The following is an 18,752-nucleotide window of genomic DNA, read 5'->3' on the forward strand; positions in this document are numbered from 1 at the left end:
AATTTTCTTTTTTAAGCAAGCAGATTACAACAGCAATGTGGAGAACAAAATGACCACTCCATTGACTTCACCTGTGTCCATACATGTACATAATCCAACCCCCCTTGAGTTTGATCAAGACTTACTTATGGAGACTTACTTATGGCTCCCAGAAATCCCAGATATCCCAGGTGACGGGATATCATACTTGGTTAGATCATGTTTATGGCCAAGGTGATAGGATTTCATTACATTCTATTATAATAAGGATACTTCTTAGCAGATGGGAAGGAAGAGCCATCCCTTGCTTTCTTGAAATAGTAGCTATGTTGAGGGTCACATGCCTATGAACTGTGTGCGACTTTTAGGATTTGTGGTTGACCTCCAATGGGTAACAGCAAAATAAATAAAAGTAAAAAAGTAATGCTATTGCATAGCTAGGACATTTTATACTAAGAATAGCTACCAGAAAATCAATTACACATAAAACCTGAATGTATTTGGAATTTATCCTTCTTCGCAAACCTAAAATTGAGAAAGGCTGACCAGCACTTGTATCCCAACCTCAGCAGAGGGCATGGCTGTGCCATGCTTCACCCGCTGACTCATAGAGATAATACTTATGTGTTGTTTTACATTGTTATGTTTGTAGTATTTTTTATCATCAACAGTCAACTGCTATTGTTAATAGAAAAGCAATTATAATTTTGCCATTTTGGTAATAAACTTGAGACATCCTATTCTTTTTTTCCCCTATAACTTCTTTATCTTGGATTTTTTAATTTTCTTCCATATTTCTTGTTTTGCTGACTGACTACTGATTGCTTTAATGTGTGTCTGAACAAAATCGATTCTGTTTCTGTTGACTTTGGTGTTCAAGTCTGATCGTCTTTTATTTCCATTAAAAATTCCTGTGACTGTCTGGTCTTGGTACCATCCATTTTTCCCCCTCAAATTATGAGGGTGAACAATTTGGTCCTAGTAATGTGGTTCTGTTGGAATATAAGAAAAGGGAGAAGAGAAGAAAAAAACAAAAACAAAAACAAATCAAGAGAAATAAACAAAAAAACTAGGAGGTGTCCATCTAGATATTATAAGTATCCATTTAGAAGAAGAAAGGGAAAAAAGAAAAGCAAGGTAACAAAAAAGGAAGAGCAAAAACAAAAAACAATAGGCAGTAACAACAAAAGTACAAAAAGAACAGAAAAAAGTAAAAAAAAAATCAAAACCATCAACTACTAGGAAACAAACAAAAAAACAAAACAACAAAAACAAAAGCAAAAACAAAAACAGTAAAAAAACAACACCCAAACCAGCAGCAACTACATTAAAAGGTTTCTCCTCCTCCTCCTCCTCCTCCTCCTCCTCCTCCTCCTCCTCCTCCTCCTCCTCCTCCTCCTTCTTCTCCTTCTTCTCCTTCTTCTCCTTCTCCTCCTTCTCCTCCTCCTTCTCCTCCTTCTCCTCCTTCTCCTCCTCCTCCTCCTCCTTCTCCTCCTTCTCCTCCTTCTCCTCCTCCTCCTCCTCCTACTCCTCCTTCTTCTACTTCTTCTCCTTCTTCTTCTTCTTCTTCTTCTTCTTCTTCTTCTTCTTCTTCTTCTTCTTCTTCTTCTTCTTCTTCTTCTTCTTCTTCTTCTTCTTCTTCTTCTTCTTCTTCTTCTTCTTCTTCTTCCTTCTTCTTCTTCTTCTTCCTTCTTCTCCTCCTCCATCTCCTTCTAGCAAATGCATAGTAAATATTGGAAATATTATAATGGGAATTCCCTTGGCCTAAAGATACAAAGTTTCTCCGTCGTTGAAGCATACTACCATGGAAACAACTACAGGCTCCATACACGCTCATGTTCACACCCTTTTTATGACTTTTTATGGTGCCAGGGACCTTTCCGCTTAGTTGTGGATGATGACATCACACCTTTGTAGCTAGAGATAGATCTCTTAAAACAGTGCTGAGGGCCAGCAAGTCAGAAAGTCTTGGAACCCTGATCAAGGGGGAGAGAAGTCAATTTATGCATGACTGATAGGGGCTTTTTCAGACCCACACCCTCAATTCCAATGATTACCTAGAGCAAAGCAAACATACAGAAGCAGATATAGCAGTAAGGACATTCTTAGCCACTTTGTGACATACATTATTTTTGTTTCTGTTGGTCAAGACGTCTTGCTTTTTGGGTCAGGACACCCTGTAGCCTCGGCGCCTGACAGTCTGCTCAATTTGGCCCTTTTCTTCCTGTTACTCTACAACTATGCCTTGTGCTGGGCCTGGTTAGTTACAACCATATCTTGGTGGTTATACCTACATTTTTCTCAATGTATGTTATAGTTTCTGATCAGATATCAAGGTATTTAATCTACTTTGAATTGACTTTTATGTTAAAATAAGATATGGATTAAGGATTGAACTTGAACTGTGTGTGTGCAAGCTGTTTAATGTTACAAATTTCAACATTTGTCTATTTCATGGGCTAGTATTTTCCCTGAACATTTTTTCTCCTTTATTTTACTTTATTGAAACTATTGTGATTTACACAGTCCATCATAGTTGGGTTTCAGACATACTATGCATCAGGGCCAATCCTACCACCAATGTCAACCTCCCCAAATATCATCTTTATTTTTACTTCTTATAGTTTCTTAACACTTTAAAACTGTACCCAGTGTGTTTTAGGAGCAATTCCATATCAGGGGACTGAATTAAGATATCACATATTCTAAACATGTGCCTATGAAATCTCTTCTATTTCCCTGGCCCCCATTTATCTTATTTTGCAGAATATTATGGATATATGAAAAAGCACATGTATTAACTTGCATCAAATACTTAAGAATTATAAGAAAGTCTTGGATTTAAACACAGGATTATACAAGTCCCAAACCAAGGTTATTAATTAACACTTCATCTGAGGTATATATCAAAGCTATGTCTAAGGGTACAGGAAACTTGGAATATATTATACTCAGGTAAGCACTTCGTTATTGGAGAATTCAGTAGGATAGTAAAAGCCAGAATTTTATATGAAGTTAAGGAAAACAGAGAAACTAAAGCCAAATCTATGTCATTAGAGCTACAGAGAGGGAGTGACTGAATCAACAGCAAGGGATAAAATTACAATGCCAAAACACCAGGATAGGTTTGTAAAACAGGCTACCCGAGTTCTGAGTCAAAACCAGATTAGCAGAGAAAAGGGCAAGGTTTGCCAGTTGGTTGGTATTCATATGACAAATATTGCCAAGTGTGTTGATATATTTTCTATAGTCAGACACTTGAGTGTAACAGCCAGAAGGCATTCACTTCGCCCTACCCAATATAATTCTTCTCAGAAAAGAATTGAAATCCTGGCCTTGAGCAACTGGAGAATTGTTCAAGTCTTAAAAAAAAACTCTTCTCCCTTCTATATTTAGTATAATATGCAATTTTGCCATGTTTTATCCTCTTAACATATTATTACCTAAATCATTTGGATGGAAGTAGACTAGTTCTAATTAGTCTTCCATTTCAAGCACATCATGAATATTGCCAATAGTTTAAAGAATCAATACAAATATTTATGACTTTCAAGACTCTTTCAGTTCTTTCTGGAATGCTTTCACAGAAATAATTGCATGTTTTCTTATTGATTAGATGGTAATATGAAATTTCAGCAGAAAGACCGTTCAAGTAAAAAAGTTATTCCAGCTATTGATAACTCCATGATCCTGAAATTATTTGTCATGGTTTGTAGAAATTAATTTTTCTACAGGTAGAGACATTCATGCTTATATGCCCTATATGCCATCATAAAAATTAAAAATTTGTATGAAACATATTATTTAGTACAATGATTAAAGGTGAGATTTAAAGTCAGATTATTTGGGCTCGATTCATGATTCCACTTTTCCCATAACATCTAGGCAGTCCTCATACAATTCTTTTTATTTGTACAATGAGGAAAATGTTAACATTTGATTTTTGGGTTGAAGCAAATGAGTTCTTTAAAGTAAATTAGCACAATGTCAGTCATATAGAAAAGTATTTACTTCTCTATGTAAAGATGATAGTTTTAATCCTGGCCATAATTTCAAGTAGGAAAGTTTAAATATAAGTTTACATAGAAATAAAGTATAAGGGGCACTTATAAAATGGTACTTACTCAGAACTTTACTTAGTTGATAGATTGACATCATAAAATATATATTAATAATATTTTCCAGTCGTGATTTTATCATAATAGTCCTGAAAATGGACTCCACATATTTCTTTATTTATTCTTTCAAAGAATAAGACTGAATGTTAGAATATTTGCAAGTTTCTTAGTCACAGAGTCAGGGGTTAGCTGACAGACTTCTCACTACTAGAACCATTTTTTAAGTTAACAGTAAGACCACCAAAATGCCATGGTACTTCTTATATAGTGTATTGTTAATATATATTGCCAGTATTGCTAACTTGTTCATATTTCTTCATTTATTCATGTAACTGGTTAAATAATATTTAGTATTTTTTATCAAAGTGTACAATCTACTATGGGGAGGAGGAATTGACTGTGAGCATAAGTTTGGGTATTGATATTTATTGAGTTTTTAGTATTTATGTGTTAAAAGTAGAATATTTGTCTAATAGCAGAAACTCAATAAATATCAATTTCATAGTGAAGATGGGATATAAGTGGAACTCTCTCATATAGTAATACTAGGAAATTTTTATTTTCTAGATGGGAAGCTAAGTATAAAATATGACTAAGTTATCTAAAGTCAAATACCTTGCTGCCTTTTCTAATCTAAAAACAATTCCATTTTTTGTCTCAAGGTTGTGATTTAGCTGTGGGTACGATTTGTGTATTAAAGATAACAACAAAGCATTACAAACTCCATAGACCATCTGAATTGGTCAGCACAAAGAGTTATTAGACTACAAAATAAGGTGAAAAATTATAGAAGGATAAATATTCACAGATGTTCCGGCAGAGAAATGAACTTAAATTGTAAAATAATTATTGGAATGTCTAAAAGAAGAGAATACAAGGAAACATAAGAATAGGAAACATAAGGTTATCTGACTTTTAAATGAACTCAGGTAGGAAACCAGATCCCTGTTGGCATCTGCCTGTCTCATTTTGATTAAGATTTGATTACCCAGCAAGGAGCCAATGAATCAATAAGTAGTATTTGAATTCTTGGGAGTGTCCACCCTGTTTTATAAATACTTAATTAGGTCCTGTAGAAATTGAAGTGATTTTGAGACATATAATTAATATGTATCTAAGATGATCTATTTCCCAGGAATTTGTTGACATGCATAAAAGGACTATAGTTGTGAGGCTGAGGGCAGTAAATAAAATTGGAACTTTGGCAAAGGGGATTCCAACTGGCAGCACACCAAAACCTTCACAGGGAGGTACCTCTTCAGTGACTATTGCTTGTCAGAATGCAAGAATTCTGACATTTGATCTTACCAGCGTTTCTGAAATGATTGCATTCTACATGCCCAGTCACATTACTTAACTTTAGAAGGAAATTTATTCAAAGCATAAGGCAAAACATGTTTATAATTATGCTGAAAACAATAGCAGTAAAAAGAACTAGATGGAGTGTTTTGTCAAATGAGTATATTCTCTCCCTGTAATGAAGAGTGTAAGAAGTCCTAATATGAAAATATTCTCTGATTAGTAAGGATTTATATATATATGTATATATATTGTTTTTAAAAAGAGGACGGAACTGGAGTTTTGCTACTATGGGTAGCTCTTGCTTTGCATGAGGCAATCTGGGTTTGATTTCCAGAATCATATGGGATCCCTAAAGCCTCTCCAAGGGTCATACCTAATAACAGAGCCAGGAGTAACCCCTGAGCATTACCAACTATGAACAAAATCAAAGCAAAACAAAACCAAAAAGTATATAGTTTAACAAATATTATTTTATAATAGCTTAAATATATTGTGACTTCTATAAGGAAATAACAAACTAATCACTTCATGTAGATTATTCATTTAATGTTTATGATAGGCTTATAAAATGGTACTTCCCTTTTTTGTGGATTAAAGAACTCAATTTTAGAGATATTGGGACTTTCCCCTCAAAATATCAGTTCTCTAAACTGTGGAATAGACATTAGATAGAAGGCTTTTAATGTTCATACTATATTTTGAGTAACTGTAGTAAACTAATTAGATATTCAGAATACAAAGAATAACAAAAGCCTGCTCTTGTCCAAAATGCACAAAGTAATCTAACAGGAAAACACTTTATAATATTTATTCACTTAATTAACGTTCACTATAATTGTGATGAAACCACCAGTAAGAAGAGCACCCTAAAGGAAGTGGTTAAGAAAGTCTTCTTTGAGGAAATGAAATTCAGCTGAGATTTATGAAATGTAAAAGATATTACAGACAAGTCATTAGCTTTACTGGAGAAAATTATGAAACATGAGAAGGAAGAAGCATTAGATCAGCAAAACAAATAAATGAACAAATAAAAGAAAAATAAATTTTGAGGTTAAAAAAACAATTCACAATAGTTAAAAATGATCACTTTGAACAAGAACTTGGAATTGGGGCTGGGAAGGTGGCGCTAGAGATAAGGTGTCTGCCTTGTAAGCGCTACCAAGGAACGGACCGCGGTTCGATCCCCCGGCGTCCCATATGGTCCCCCCAAGCCAGGGGCGATTTCTGAGCACATAGCCAGGAGTAACCCCTGAGCGTCAAACGGGTGTGGCCCAAAAACCAAAAAAAAAAAAAAAAAAAAAAAGAACTTGGAATTAAAAGAAAGTAAAAAGATATTCATGACACCACTTCAGTAATAGTATTGCAAAGCATGTTACCTAAAAGTTGTTTGTATGTATGTATGTATGTATGTATGTATGTATGTGTGTGTGTGTATATGTGTGTGTGAGTAAGGGATAGAAAGTCTGCCACTGAGGCAGGCTGGGATGGAACTGGGGCAATGGAAGGGTCACTGGAAAAATTGGTGGTGGGAAATGAACACTGGTGAAGAGAAGGGTGTTGGACCATGGTATAATGAAAATTTAATAGTCAACAACTTTTGGGGACTGGATAGCAAAGTGGTAGCCATTTTCTTTGCATACAGCAAACCCGGATGGGCCTGGGTTCGGTTCCTGGCATCCCATATGGTTCCCCGCCCCCCACCCCGCCAGGAGTGATTTCTGAGTACAGAGCCAGGAACAGCCTCTGAGTGCTACAGAGTGTGGCCGAAAATAATAATAAAAAACAACTTTTAACTTTATATGTCAAGGTGATTTAATAAAAATTAATAAATTTAAAAACAAATTCAGGCAGGAAATGCCATCTCGGTGCCTGGGTCTCTGCGCCTCTAGGAAGAGTGTGAGTGCGGGAACCAGGGAACAGATAGGAGAAATCCAACCTTGCCAGAGCACACACGAGAAGGAGGATAAAGAGCTGCAGATGATTCCATCACTATGCCGCAGTCACTGAGGGACTGTACATACACACCCTGATCATAACCCTACAAACCCCACTGACACTGAAGAGTATACAAGATAGTCTGAGGATTTTTTCTCCTTTTTTCTTCCTTTGAAAATATATAGCCCTGGGGCCAGCGAGGTGGCACTAGAGGTAAGGTGTCTGCCTTGCAAGCGCTAGCCAAGGAAGGACTGCAGTTCAATCCCCCGGCATCCCATATAGTCCCCCCAAACTTGGGGCAATTTCTGAGCACTTAGCCAGGGGTAACCCCTGAGCATCAAACGGGTGTGGCCCAAAAAACCAAAAACAAACAAACAAACGAAAATATATAGCCCTAAAACCTAACAACTAGACTCTAAAACCTCTACCATACTTGGGTAAACACGTGCAATCTGAGTAAATAAACTCTAAAATAGATCAACCTTCAACCACCTCCTACACAACCAAAGAGACCACTTAAAAAAAGAGCTTAAAATTATAGCACCCTAACCCACCCTATGTAAAAAAAAAAAAACAATGGGTAAACTAAGGAAGACATCAGCAGCTGGGGATAGAGAGAGAAATCCTAATAGATTCCCAAATCCTCCAAAATGTAAAAACTTCATACAAGAGGACTTAAAATCAGCATTTGATGTCCTAGCAATGGAATTTAAAAAATCAATAACTGAAGAAATTAAGAAATCAAGTCAAACAATTCATCCAAATCAAAGAAGAACTCTATCAGAAAAGGAAAGAGTCCATATGAATGGAACTGAAGGAACTAAAAAACATGCTAGCAAGACACAATAGCAGGATTACACAGATAGAAAATAGCATGGATGAACTTGAGGACAAATACCAGCCAGCAACAACAAAGAAGTCAACAAAAAAATAAGAGACAAAACATTGGAAGATAATATAAGAAACTTAATAAACAAAGACAAAGAAATAATCTATGAATTGTAGGAATACCAGAAGGGGAGGAAACAGGGATAGGGGGAGTGAGGGAAATAATAGCAGAAAATTTTCAGACCCTCTTAAAAGATGCATCTATACAAATCCAGGAAGTAAAGAGTTCCCAATAAAATAGGCTCTAATAGTCCAACACCAAGACATATAATAATCCAAATGGCTAAAAACAAAGAGAAAGTTTAATTCTTTGAAGCAATAAAGGAGAAAAAAAAAGACCTCTATTACAAAGGAAAAATCAGTTCTCCCATTTGAAACAATGCAAGCAAGAAGACAGTGGGATGGCATATTTAAACTACTGAATAAAAGAAACTTCCAAACGAGAGTCCACTACCCAGCAAAACTCTCATTCATATGGGAGGGAAGACTAAAAATACTCTCAGACAAAACTGTCTCTAAATGAATTACTCAGAAATGAATTACACAATCAAATACTCAACTGTAACAACAACAATGATGCTACATAACACAATGACAAACAACCTTCTCTGTCAATAATCTCCTTAAATGTAACGAACTAAATTTCCCCCATTAAAAGACACAGAATTGAGGGTTGGATCAAAAAACAAAATATATCTGCTGCCTGCAAGAAACACACCTAAAAGAACAGGATAGATAGACATGGGCTTTGAATAAAAGGATGGAAATCAGTATTCAAGCCAATGGAAAATAAAAAAACAGCTGGGACAGTCATTCTTATATCAGACCAAATTGCATTCAACCTCAAGAAGGTGCTCAGAAACAAAGAAGGTCACTGCTTATTGATCAGTGGAACATTAGACCAAGAAGCACTAACTCTGATCAATATTTATGCACCAAATGTAGAGCCAGCAATATATGTAAAGTATCTGCTTGCAAATCTGGAGAAACATATGGAAGGAAATGTGATAGGAATAGGAGACTTCAACACACCACTATCACCACTAGACATATCCACTAGGCAGGAAACAAGCAAAGACATAAGGGGCCTAAATGAGAAACTAGAAGAACTAGGACTAACAGATCTATACAGAGCCCTCCACCCTCAGAAAACAGAATACACATTTTTCCCAAGTTCACATGGAACCTTCTCTAGAATAGACCACACCTTAGGATATAAATCTAACTTGCACAAAATCACAGATATAGAATTATAAGAAACACCCTATCAGATCACAATGCAATGGAGATCAAGATTGACTGTAAAAAAAGGGGGGGGAGGGAGTAGCTTGTTTCAACCTGGAAACTCTGATCTTCTCCGGCATTAACCCCCTGAGGATGTGCCTCGACTGAGGTGTGTCTTTCCGGGCCGGAGTTGTGGATAAGACAGACTCCATAGAAACAAAGGAAAAATATAAAAAAACAATGAGACTAGGAGTTGGTTCTTTGAAAGAATAAACTAGATAGATAAAACTCTGACAAGACTCACAAAGAAAAATATAGGGAAAACACTCAAATAAATTGGATCACAAATCAAAGGGAAGAGATTACAACAGATCTTCAAGAAATCCAAGACATCATGAAGGCTTACTATGAACAACTGTACTCAGTCAAGTTAGTGAACCCAGAGAGATTGACAGATTATTGGAAAAAATATCACCTTCTGAGACTTAATAAGTGTTGCCACACCCCTAATCCTCCTGCATAATCTTACCTGCTAAAAGACCTTCCTTTTTCTGGGAGGGGTCTGGGAAAGGTTAGATAAGGCCTTGGACTGGAAGGGCAAGGGGATTTGCCTGGATGCAGCATGGAGAAAGCAGGAGAAGGAGATGGCTGATAAATAAGGTACAATGCAGGGCTGAATAGGGATCCAGCATAAATGGTTATGATAGGCCACACACATGTGGTGGCTAGGGCATGAATAAAGCTGATACTTCCTGAAACCTGCCTGTGAGTGGATTTTCTCCTTGCCACCACCCTGAACCGGTAGACCCACCAGTTGAAGGGGGTTGCAGAGCCACGTGGCCTGGGATGGCAGAGAAAGGTCCCTCCATCTCCATCCACCACCATCCAAGCCCATCCTAAGGGCTTAGTTCAACAAATAAGGAGGATGTAGAAAGCCTAAACAGGCCAATCACATCTAAGGAAATTGAAACAGTAATTAAGAAGTCCTTAGGACCAAATGGTTTTATAGGTGAATTCTATCAAACATTCAGAGAAGAATTACTACCATTGATCAGCAGGCTCTTCCAAAACATTGAAAAAACAGGAATCCTCCATAACTTTTTTATGAGGCTAATATCACACTCATTCCCAAAGCTGGCAAAGATACCACCAAGAAAGAAAACTACAGACCAATCTCACTAATGAACATGGATGCAAAAATCCTCAACAAAATCTTCACAAACTGAATGCAACAGTACATCAAGAAGATTATACACAATGACCAAATGGGTTTAACCCCAGGAATGCAAGGATGGTTCAACATATGCAAATCAATCAACATTATACACCACATCAACAATAAGAGAGACAAAAACCACATGATAATATCAATCAACACAGTTAAAGTATTTGACAAAATCCAACATCCATTCATGATGAAAATACTCAGCTAAACAGAGTTGAAGGAGCCTTCCTCAAGATAGTAACAGGCATCTATAAAAAGCCCACAGCTGACACTATCCTTAATGGTGAAAAACTGAAAGCATTTCTACGAAGGCCAGGTACTAGGCAAGGCTGTCCACTGTCTCCACTCTTATTCAACATAGTTTGGAAGTCTTAGCAATAGCAATCAGACAAGAGAAGGGAGTCAAAGGAATCCAAATAGGAAAAGAAGTCAAACTATCTCTTTTTGCAGATTATATGATGATATACACCAAAAACCCTATACAGTCCACAATAAAACTCCTACAAACAACTAACGAATACAGCAAAGTGGCCAGCTACAAAGTCAATATGCAAAAGATAGTAGTATTCTTCTATACAAATAATTAAACAGAGGAGAAAGATATTAAGGAGTCAATCCCATTTAAAATAGTATCCAAAAATATCAAATACTTAGAAATCAACCTGACAAGAGAAGTAAAAGACCTATACCATGAAAACTTAAAAACTCTTCAGAAAAAAAATTGAAGAAGACTTAAAGAATTAGAAGAACATCCCATGCTCATAGGTAGGTAAAATCAACATCATCAAAATGACTATCCTATTTAAACTACTATATAATTCAGTGCAATCTCTATCCAAATTCACACATCATTTTTTTAAGAATTTAAAACAATCAATTATAAAGTTTGTATGGAAGCACAAAAGATGCGGGATATCCTAATCCATACTGAAAAAAAGAAGCTGGGGGTCATCTCTTTACCTAACCTGAAGCTTTACTATAAAGCCGTAGTGATCAAAACAGCATGGTATTGGAACAAAGACAGAGTCTCAGACCAATGGGTCAGAATAGAATATCCAGTGACATACCCCCAAATTATACAGTCAATTAATATTTGACAAAGGAGCCAAAATATGAAATGGAACAAAGTCAGTCTCTTCAAAAAATGGTGTCAGAACAACTGGATAACCACCTATAAGAAATTAAAAATTGATCCATACCTCACACCCTACACAAAAGTCAATTGAAATGGATAAAAAAAATCTTGAAATCAGACTCGAAACTATAAAAACTTTTTCCTTTTTTCTTCTTTTTCTTTCATGTGGTTGTTGTTTTGGTGATGATTTTTTTGCTGCTGCTGTTGTGTTTTTTTTTTTTTTTTGCCATTGCTTGTTTTCTTAATACATTTTTATTTGTGTTTTTCTTTATTTTCTTTCTTCTTTTAAATTGATATTTATAGACTCTAGATGATTTCCTCCCAGCTTTTTTTTTCTTTCTTTTATTTTTCAAACAGAACTACAGAACTTGAATCATCTTGTTCTCTCTCATACATTGAGGGGGAAAATGGATGTTTCAGGAAATCAGTCATATAAACATTGAGTGGAAATAAAAAATGATCAGACTTAAGCACCAAACCCAAAGTCCATTGGTCAAAGGGGGGAGGTATGGGATGTATGCTGGGAACAGGGGTGGGGGGAGGACAACACTGGTGGGGATTCACACCCAGAAGTGCTCCAGTTACTCCTGGTTCTAAGCTCAGAAATAGCCCCAGCAGGCGTGGGGGACTATATGAGATGCTGGGATTTGAACCACCTTCATACCTGGGTTGGCTGCTGGTCACATGCAAGGTAAATGCCCTACCGCTGTGCTATCTTTCTGGCCTCTAGACCACACATTTTTAATTTAGTGTGCACAGGTTAAATCTGGCAATGTTCAGGAATCACTCCTGACAGTGTGCTGGGGACCTATCTGTAGCCCTGGGACAGATCTGGGCCAGCTTCTAGCCAACAACTTCTTAGCTCTTTCTCCAGCTACTTAACTGTTTTTTTATTTTATTTTATTTTATTTTTAATTTTTATTGTGACCAAAGTGCATTAGAAATCTTTCACTACATCATTTATGGTACATAGTGACAATGAATGAGGGGCATTCCCACCACCAGTGCTGTCCTCCCTCCACCCCTGTTCCCAGCATGTATCCCATATCACCCTCCGTTACCCCCCAGAATGCTAGTGCCACTGGTCTCCACTTTGCAGCTTGTTGTAGATGTGCATCCCAGCATGTTGCTCATTGGTAAAGTACATACCAGTCCTTGTATGTGTGAGGCCTTGATTTTCACCCCTGGTATCACACACACACACACACACACACACACACACACACACACAAAGATTTGGGGTTTTTTTGTATTCATCATCAGCACTTATAATGTACGAAGAGGTGGTTTTGTGTGTGTGTGTGTGTGTGTGTTTTTATCTTACAAACTCCATTACTTTCAAACTCCATTACTTGTTATAGACTTGTTATAGTTTTGAAATATTTTAAGCTATGAATTTTATCTATTCTCCTTTTTTCTTTTTTCCTCCTGGGATTCCAATTTTGCTTTTTTTTTTTTCAGATATGGTTATTATGTGCTATATGCTGATTCTTCCTTCTCCCCCAATATTTTCTGTTTTCTGCTATGTCAAAGCTGCTTTATTTTTTGTTACTACTACCTTATTTATTAGAAAGCTAAATTACAAACTTCATACCAAGTGTTGACAAAAGTATGGAGCAACCAGACTTCTCTGAAATACTACTGAAAAGTGAACTTATGACAACTTCAACTACTTAAGGAAATAATTTGACCATTTTTTAAGTTTAATATTGACTTAATTTTTTTTTGTTTTTGAGCCACACCCTGTGACGCTCAGGGGTGACTTCTGGCTATGTGCTCAGTAATAGCTTCTGTCTCTGGGGAACCATATGGGGCACCGGGGATCAAATCAAGGTCTGTCCTGGATCGGCCGCATGCAAGGCAAACCCCTTACCACTGTGCTATCGCCCCGGCTCCTTTTTTACTATTTTTAAATTTAATCATCGTGTTTACAAAAATTTTCATACTCACACTCTCCAAAAAACTCTAGGTGATATCAGGCTCCAAAACACCATACCTGAAGCTTTCGTCAGAATGGTGTCTCTGCAGAAAGCAGTTGAGTGGAAATGAAGGCTGTTGGATAAATAATGATTGTAGCTGATGGGTGTACCAGGCATTTCAGCAAGGAGGGGACATGAACTACCCTCTCTTCCCAAGATGGCCATGTTTAGCTGCAGACGGTGTACCCTTGTTTTTTTCATGGCTTGGTTTACATCTCTTTGGAGAATAGATTGAGTCTGTGGAGCTGGCCAAATATAGACGTGGAGACTGCATTTCTGGGTGTGGTTTTACGCAAAGAATTTTGAATGTCAAGTTATTAATCTTGAACACTTCAAATGCAAACAAGTTAAATAATGGCAAAGACTGGAGCCATAGTACAGCTGGTAGGGCATTTGCCTTGTATGCATGTGACCTGGATATAATCCCCAACACCACATATGCTCCCTGAAATCCCACCAGAGTGATCCCTGAGCATAGAGTCAATAGTAAACCCTAAGCACAACCAGCTGTGACCCCACAATAAATAATAATGGCAATAGTACTGATAATGATGCTACTGCTGATGATAGAGCAATGACTGCAAATGAATGATAAATCAAGGAGTTGGGGAGAAATTTAGTTGAAGGTTGAGGTCATCTACCTACATATAAAGAAATTCAGATTATCACATAGTCGTTTGGAACCACAATTACATAAAGACTCAGTTCTCTATTAGGGACAGTCAATGCACCTGATGACTTAAACTCATGTTTTCAAAGCAAAACTTCTTAAGTAATAAATTATGATAGTTACACACAGATTTTTATATCAAATCTCAAAAGTGAGTCCAGGAAGCTGTCAAACATGCAACTGATTTTAAAGATGGGGTAATTATTTTAACGGCTTATTTCCTATCTGGATCAAATGAATCACAAAAAGACTTAAACATGAGGTTGCCATGTGTTATCAGAATCGAATCAATGTAACAACAATTCAGTGTCTTTAGAGATTTTTTGGCTTGGATAAAATCCATGCAAATTGTGCTTTTGATATGATTGTAGCTAAATATTTCTGCATGCCTGGACATGAATAATCAGTGTTATAGAGAACAAAGGGCAAGCATTTAAGAAGTCGTTTGATAACCAAACAGAGAAATATGGTTATTTTTGATACCCAGATGCTTGATATACATTAAAATTAAATATACATATATATTTTATATACAGTGGTTAGTACACAAAATATATAAATAATCTGGTTGAAGAAAAGTGCTTTTAAATGCACTCATATATTCCAAACATCTCTGTATTCGGAATACAGATATATACTCTATGCACAGTCACTGGTCATATGCCAATGTTAACACTTGATCTGCGTTTACTTGAAATGGAGATATGAAGTAAATGTAATATAGTCGTTATATTTCAAAAGTAGGCATCAAAATACGAAAAGATTCTTTACAATTGCATTGGTTACATGTTGCATTTTAATATTCTGGATCTACTGTTTTAAATGAAACGTAATATAAACATTTAAGTCACCTGTTGGTACTCTAAAAGAATACAGCAATAAATACAGCTATAAAAATTAAATAATAAGAGAGTGTACTTTCTATAGTACAACACAATATAAGAAAAGAAAAATAATTATCTCATAAAAGCAGCCACTTGGGGCTGGAGAGACAGCACGGTGGTAGGGCGTTTCCCTTGCAAGCAGCCTGTCCAGGACAAATGGTGGCTCTAATTCCAGCATCCCATATGGTCCTCTGAGCCTGCCAGGAACAATTTCTGAGTGTGGAGGCAGGAGGAACCCCTGAGCACTGCTGGGTATGACCCCCAAAAAAAGCAAAAACAAAAAGCAGCCACTTGTAGAAAACAATGAATCATTCCTTTACAATATTTTCTTCATGTATGAAGAAATAAGAGAGCATAGAAAGATTACAGATTGGATATGGCAAATTAAGAATGGTGTGGACACCTGAACTATGGAAACAACCACAATTGTCTTTAACATTCCCAGAATCCAAGCCTCTACCAGAGAAGACCTACCACTGCTTTGGCATTGACTTACTCCAAAGAGTACTCCCAATACCCAGGCGACTCAGCAACAATCTGCATGCAGGGCAGATCGCTCTGCATTTAATGATATGCTGACACTAGAGGATGCTCCACATCAGCTTGACATCGACGAAAGAAATGCACAGAATCCAGAGTCTTTAAATATAAAAGTCTGGGCCCGGAGAGATAGCACAGCGGTGTTTGCCTTGCAAGCAGCCGATCCAGGACCAAAGGTGGTTGGTTCGAATCCCGGTGTCCCATATGGTCCCCCGTGCCTGCCAAGAGCTATTTCTGAGCAGACAGCCGGGAGTAACCCCTGAGCACCGCCGGGTGTGGCCCAAAAACAAAAAACAAAACAAAACAAAAAAATATATATATAAAAGTCTGAAACCAACTATAGTTAAAGTGTGAAAAAGTTTCACCGGGACCTTGAGAATGACTGGAGTTGGATAGACTGGTATGCCTGGAACCCAGAGTCTGTCTTATGCCAATAAACTTCTGGGGTGAGGCCTTTTTGTAATCAGGTCAAGGATTTTTTTTTCCATTTTCTCCATTTTTCTGGACCTATGCAAACATTGGCGATTGCCACTATCACACCTTTACTATATATTTTTTTTACTCTTATCCTTTAAGGAAAAAAATACAACTTACTGAACATAAAAACAAATTACTGTAGTAGAATGCCTGTCTGGAATACAGGCAGGAGATGGGAAGGGGAGGAGGGGGTAATGTTGCACTGATGAAGGGGGGTGTTCTGGTTATAACTGTAATCCAAATATTATCATGTTACCTAAATAAAAGATATATTTAATAAAAAAAGAATGGTGTGGAGATTGAATAAATGGAAAATTATTATAGAATAACAATTTTAACCAAAATAGTATGTATGGAATTTACAAATAACAGTGCATTGATTCCAGAATGGTATATAACAAAACAGGATTGATTTTCTTACTGAAAATACTCATAACTACATTTTCTAAATAAAGCTGTTAAGAAAAAATGTCTGAGAAGCCAGTGTGGTAATATAACAGGTAGGGTATTTGCCTTGCATATGATTCACCCAGCACCAAATATGGTCCTCTGAGCCTCACCTGGAGTGAATCCTGAGTACAGAACCAAGAGTAAGCCCTAAGTATGATTGGGTATGACATTATCTCTCCTCCCAAAAAAAATGAAGAGGGGAAAAATCATCTGAAGCATACTTAAGAAAAATGAATTTATAGAATTTACAACGAAGCTGATAGCATATTTGAATGAAATATCTGACTTAGATACTTAGCAAATAAATTAGAATTCACTATTAGTAGCAATGATGCTGTTATTATTCTACCATAGCTAAGCAACTGTCTCTAGACTTTTGATTTTACCCTTTTACAAATTCACTCACTCAGCAAAGGCAGTTGATGTCTTTAATTAGAAGGATATGATCCTGTGATATTGAAAGTCATCTACCAATTATCAGTGGTGCTGAAGAGAAGTGAACAAATTTATTAGTAATTTAATGACAAAATTAACTCAAGAGATAAATAGGAAAATGAAGGCAAAAATAAAATTAACTCTAATTTTATTTGTGGGGGGTACTGTGGTTTACAAAACATTAGTATGATTTAATACATGAACTAGTCTAGCATTAAGTGAACAAGGAATAGTGCCTAATCTTCAACCTCTTCCCAGATTGTCACTTCCTTCCACTATTGTCCTTGTGTCCTTCACCCACCCTCTCAGACACCCTGTAGAGTGCTTCCTACTAAAGACAAGTTCTCAGATTTTGTTGTTTTGGGCATTTGTCTTCCTCTATTCTGTTTCTTCATATCCCACATGTAAGAGGGAGCATTCTGTGTCTTTTCCTCTCTTCTGATTTCCTTCAGCACAATATTTTCCACATAAATCTATGTGACAGAAAATGTAATTATTTTATTTTTCCTTAAGACTATAGTATTCTACTATGGTTATGTTTCTTTATTTGGTCATCTGATATTGGACACTTGGGTTGCTTCCAGATTTTAGCTGTTGTGAACAGAACTACAATGAACATACGTGTGTAGATGTCTTTTTGAAGTTGTGGTCCTTTGGGGCAGAAGCCCAGCAGTGAAATTGCTGAGTCACATGGAATCAAAATTCTTTTTGTTTTTAGAATTACGCGCATTGTTTTTCAAACATGTTAGACCGGTTGACATTCTTTCCATGAGTGAGTTAAGTAGCTTTTTCCTTTACATTGATGCCAACTCTGGTTGTTTTTGTTCTTTGTGATGTGTGCCACTCTCACTGGTATGAGATGGTCTCTCTTGTTTTTATTTGCATTCTGTTGCAGAGCATTCTTTTATTTACTTTTGGCCATCTGTATATCTTTTTTGAGGAAGTTTTGGCTATCAAAATGATGAAACTATGTGAACTAGGCTTAACTAGAATATCTTGTATGCATTTTTTTCTTTATGGGATCTCCATTTGAATATACCACCTACATAAATTCAAATTACAAAATAATCTTCAGAGAATACCAAACATATGTTCTACAAATTAACAAAGCAGTTAGGCAGGTAAACCTGCTTGGAGGAATAGATTAGACAAATTATCCTCCTATTCTGTGCTTTAATCCCTCCTCTTCAGTCTCATGATGTTTTAATTTTTGTCACCAATTCAGTTCTGATCTTGCCACTGCAGACTGTGGATGTCTTTATGCCTACTCACCTGTGCTTTTGGTAATAATGTCTTTTAAAAATATAAGTGATCTAACTGATATTTCCTTTCAGTGTCATGGAATTGTATAGATGCATATTCAATGAGATTATTAAATTTCATTACAAAAAAAATCAATGATAGTTTAAATACCTGAAATAGCTAGAAATCATTCCCAATTTATCTTCTGTTTATTTAAATTGCCATACTGTATTTGTAGATAGGTGTAATACAATGAAATGGAAATGAAG

The 18,752-nt window shown here is 36.5% G+C and overlaps 1 protein-coding gene across 1 annotated transcript in view; it reads left to right on the plus strand.

Annotated features, from left to right (window-relative positions):
• Positions 1-49: 49 nt before the first annotated feature.
• LIPN (lipase family member N) overlaps positions 50-18,752 on the plus strand; it is a 38,384-nt gene continuing 19,681 nt past the window's right edge. The window contains exon 1 of the mRNA XM_049764566.1: positions 50-170. Within this exon, the coding sequence (XP_049620523.1) occupies positions 50-170 (121 nt within the window). The remainder of the gene's footprint in view (positions 171-18,752) is intronic.

The sequence above is a fragment of the Suncus etruscus genome, chromosome 17, assembly GCF_024139225.1.
Source record: "Suncus etruscus isolate mSunEtr1 chromosome 17, mSunEtr1.pri.cur, whole genome shotgun sequence".
In the NCBI taxonomy this organism is placed as follows: Eukaryota; Metazoa; Chordata; class Mammalia; order Eulipotyphla; family Soricidae; genus Suncus; species Suncus etruscus.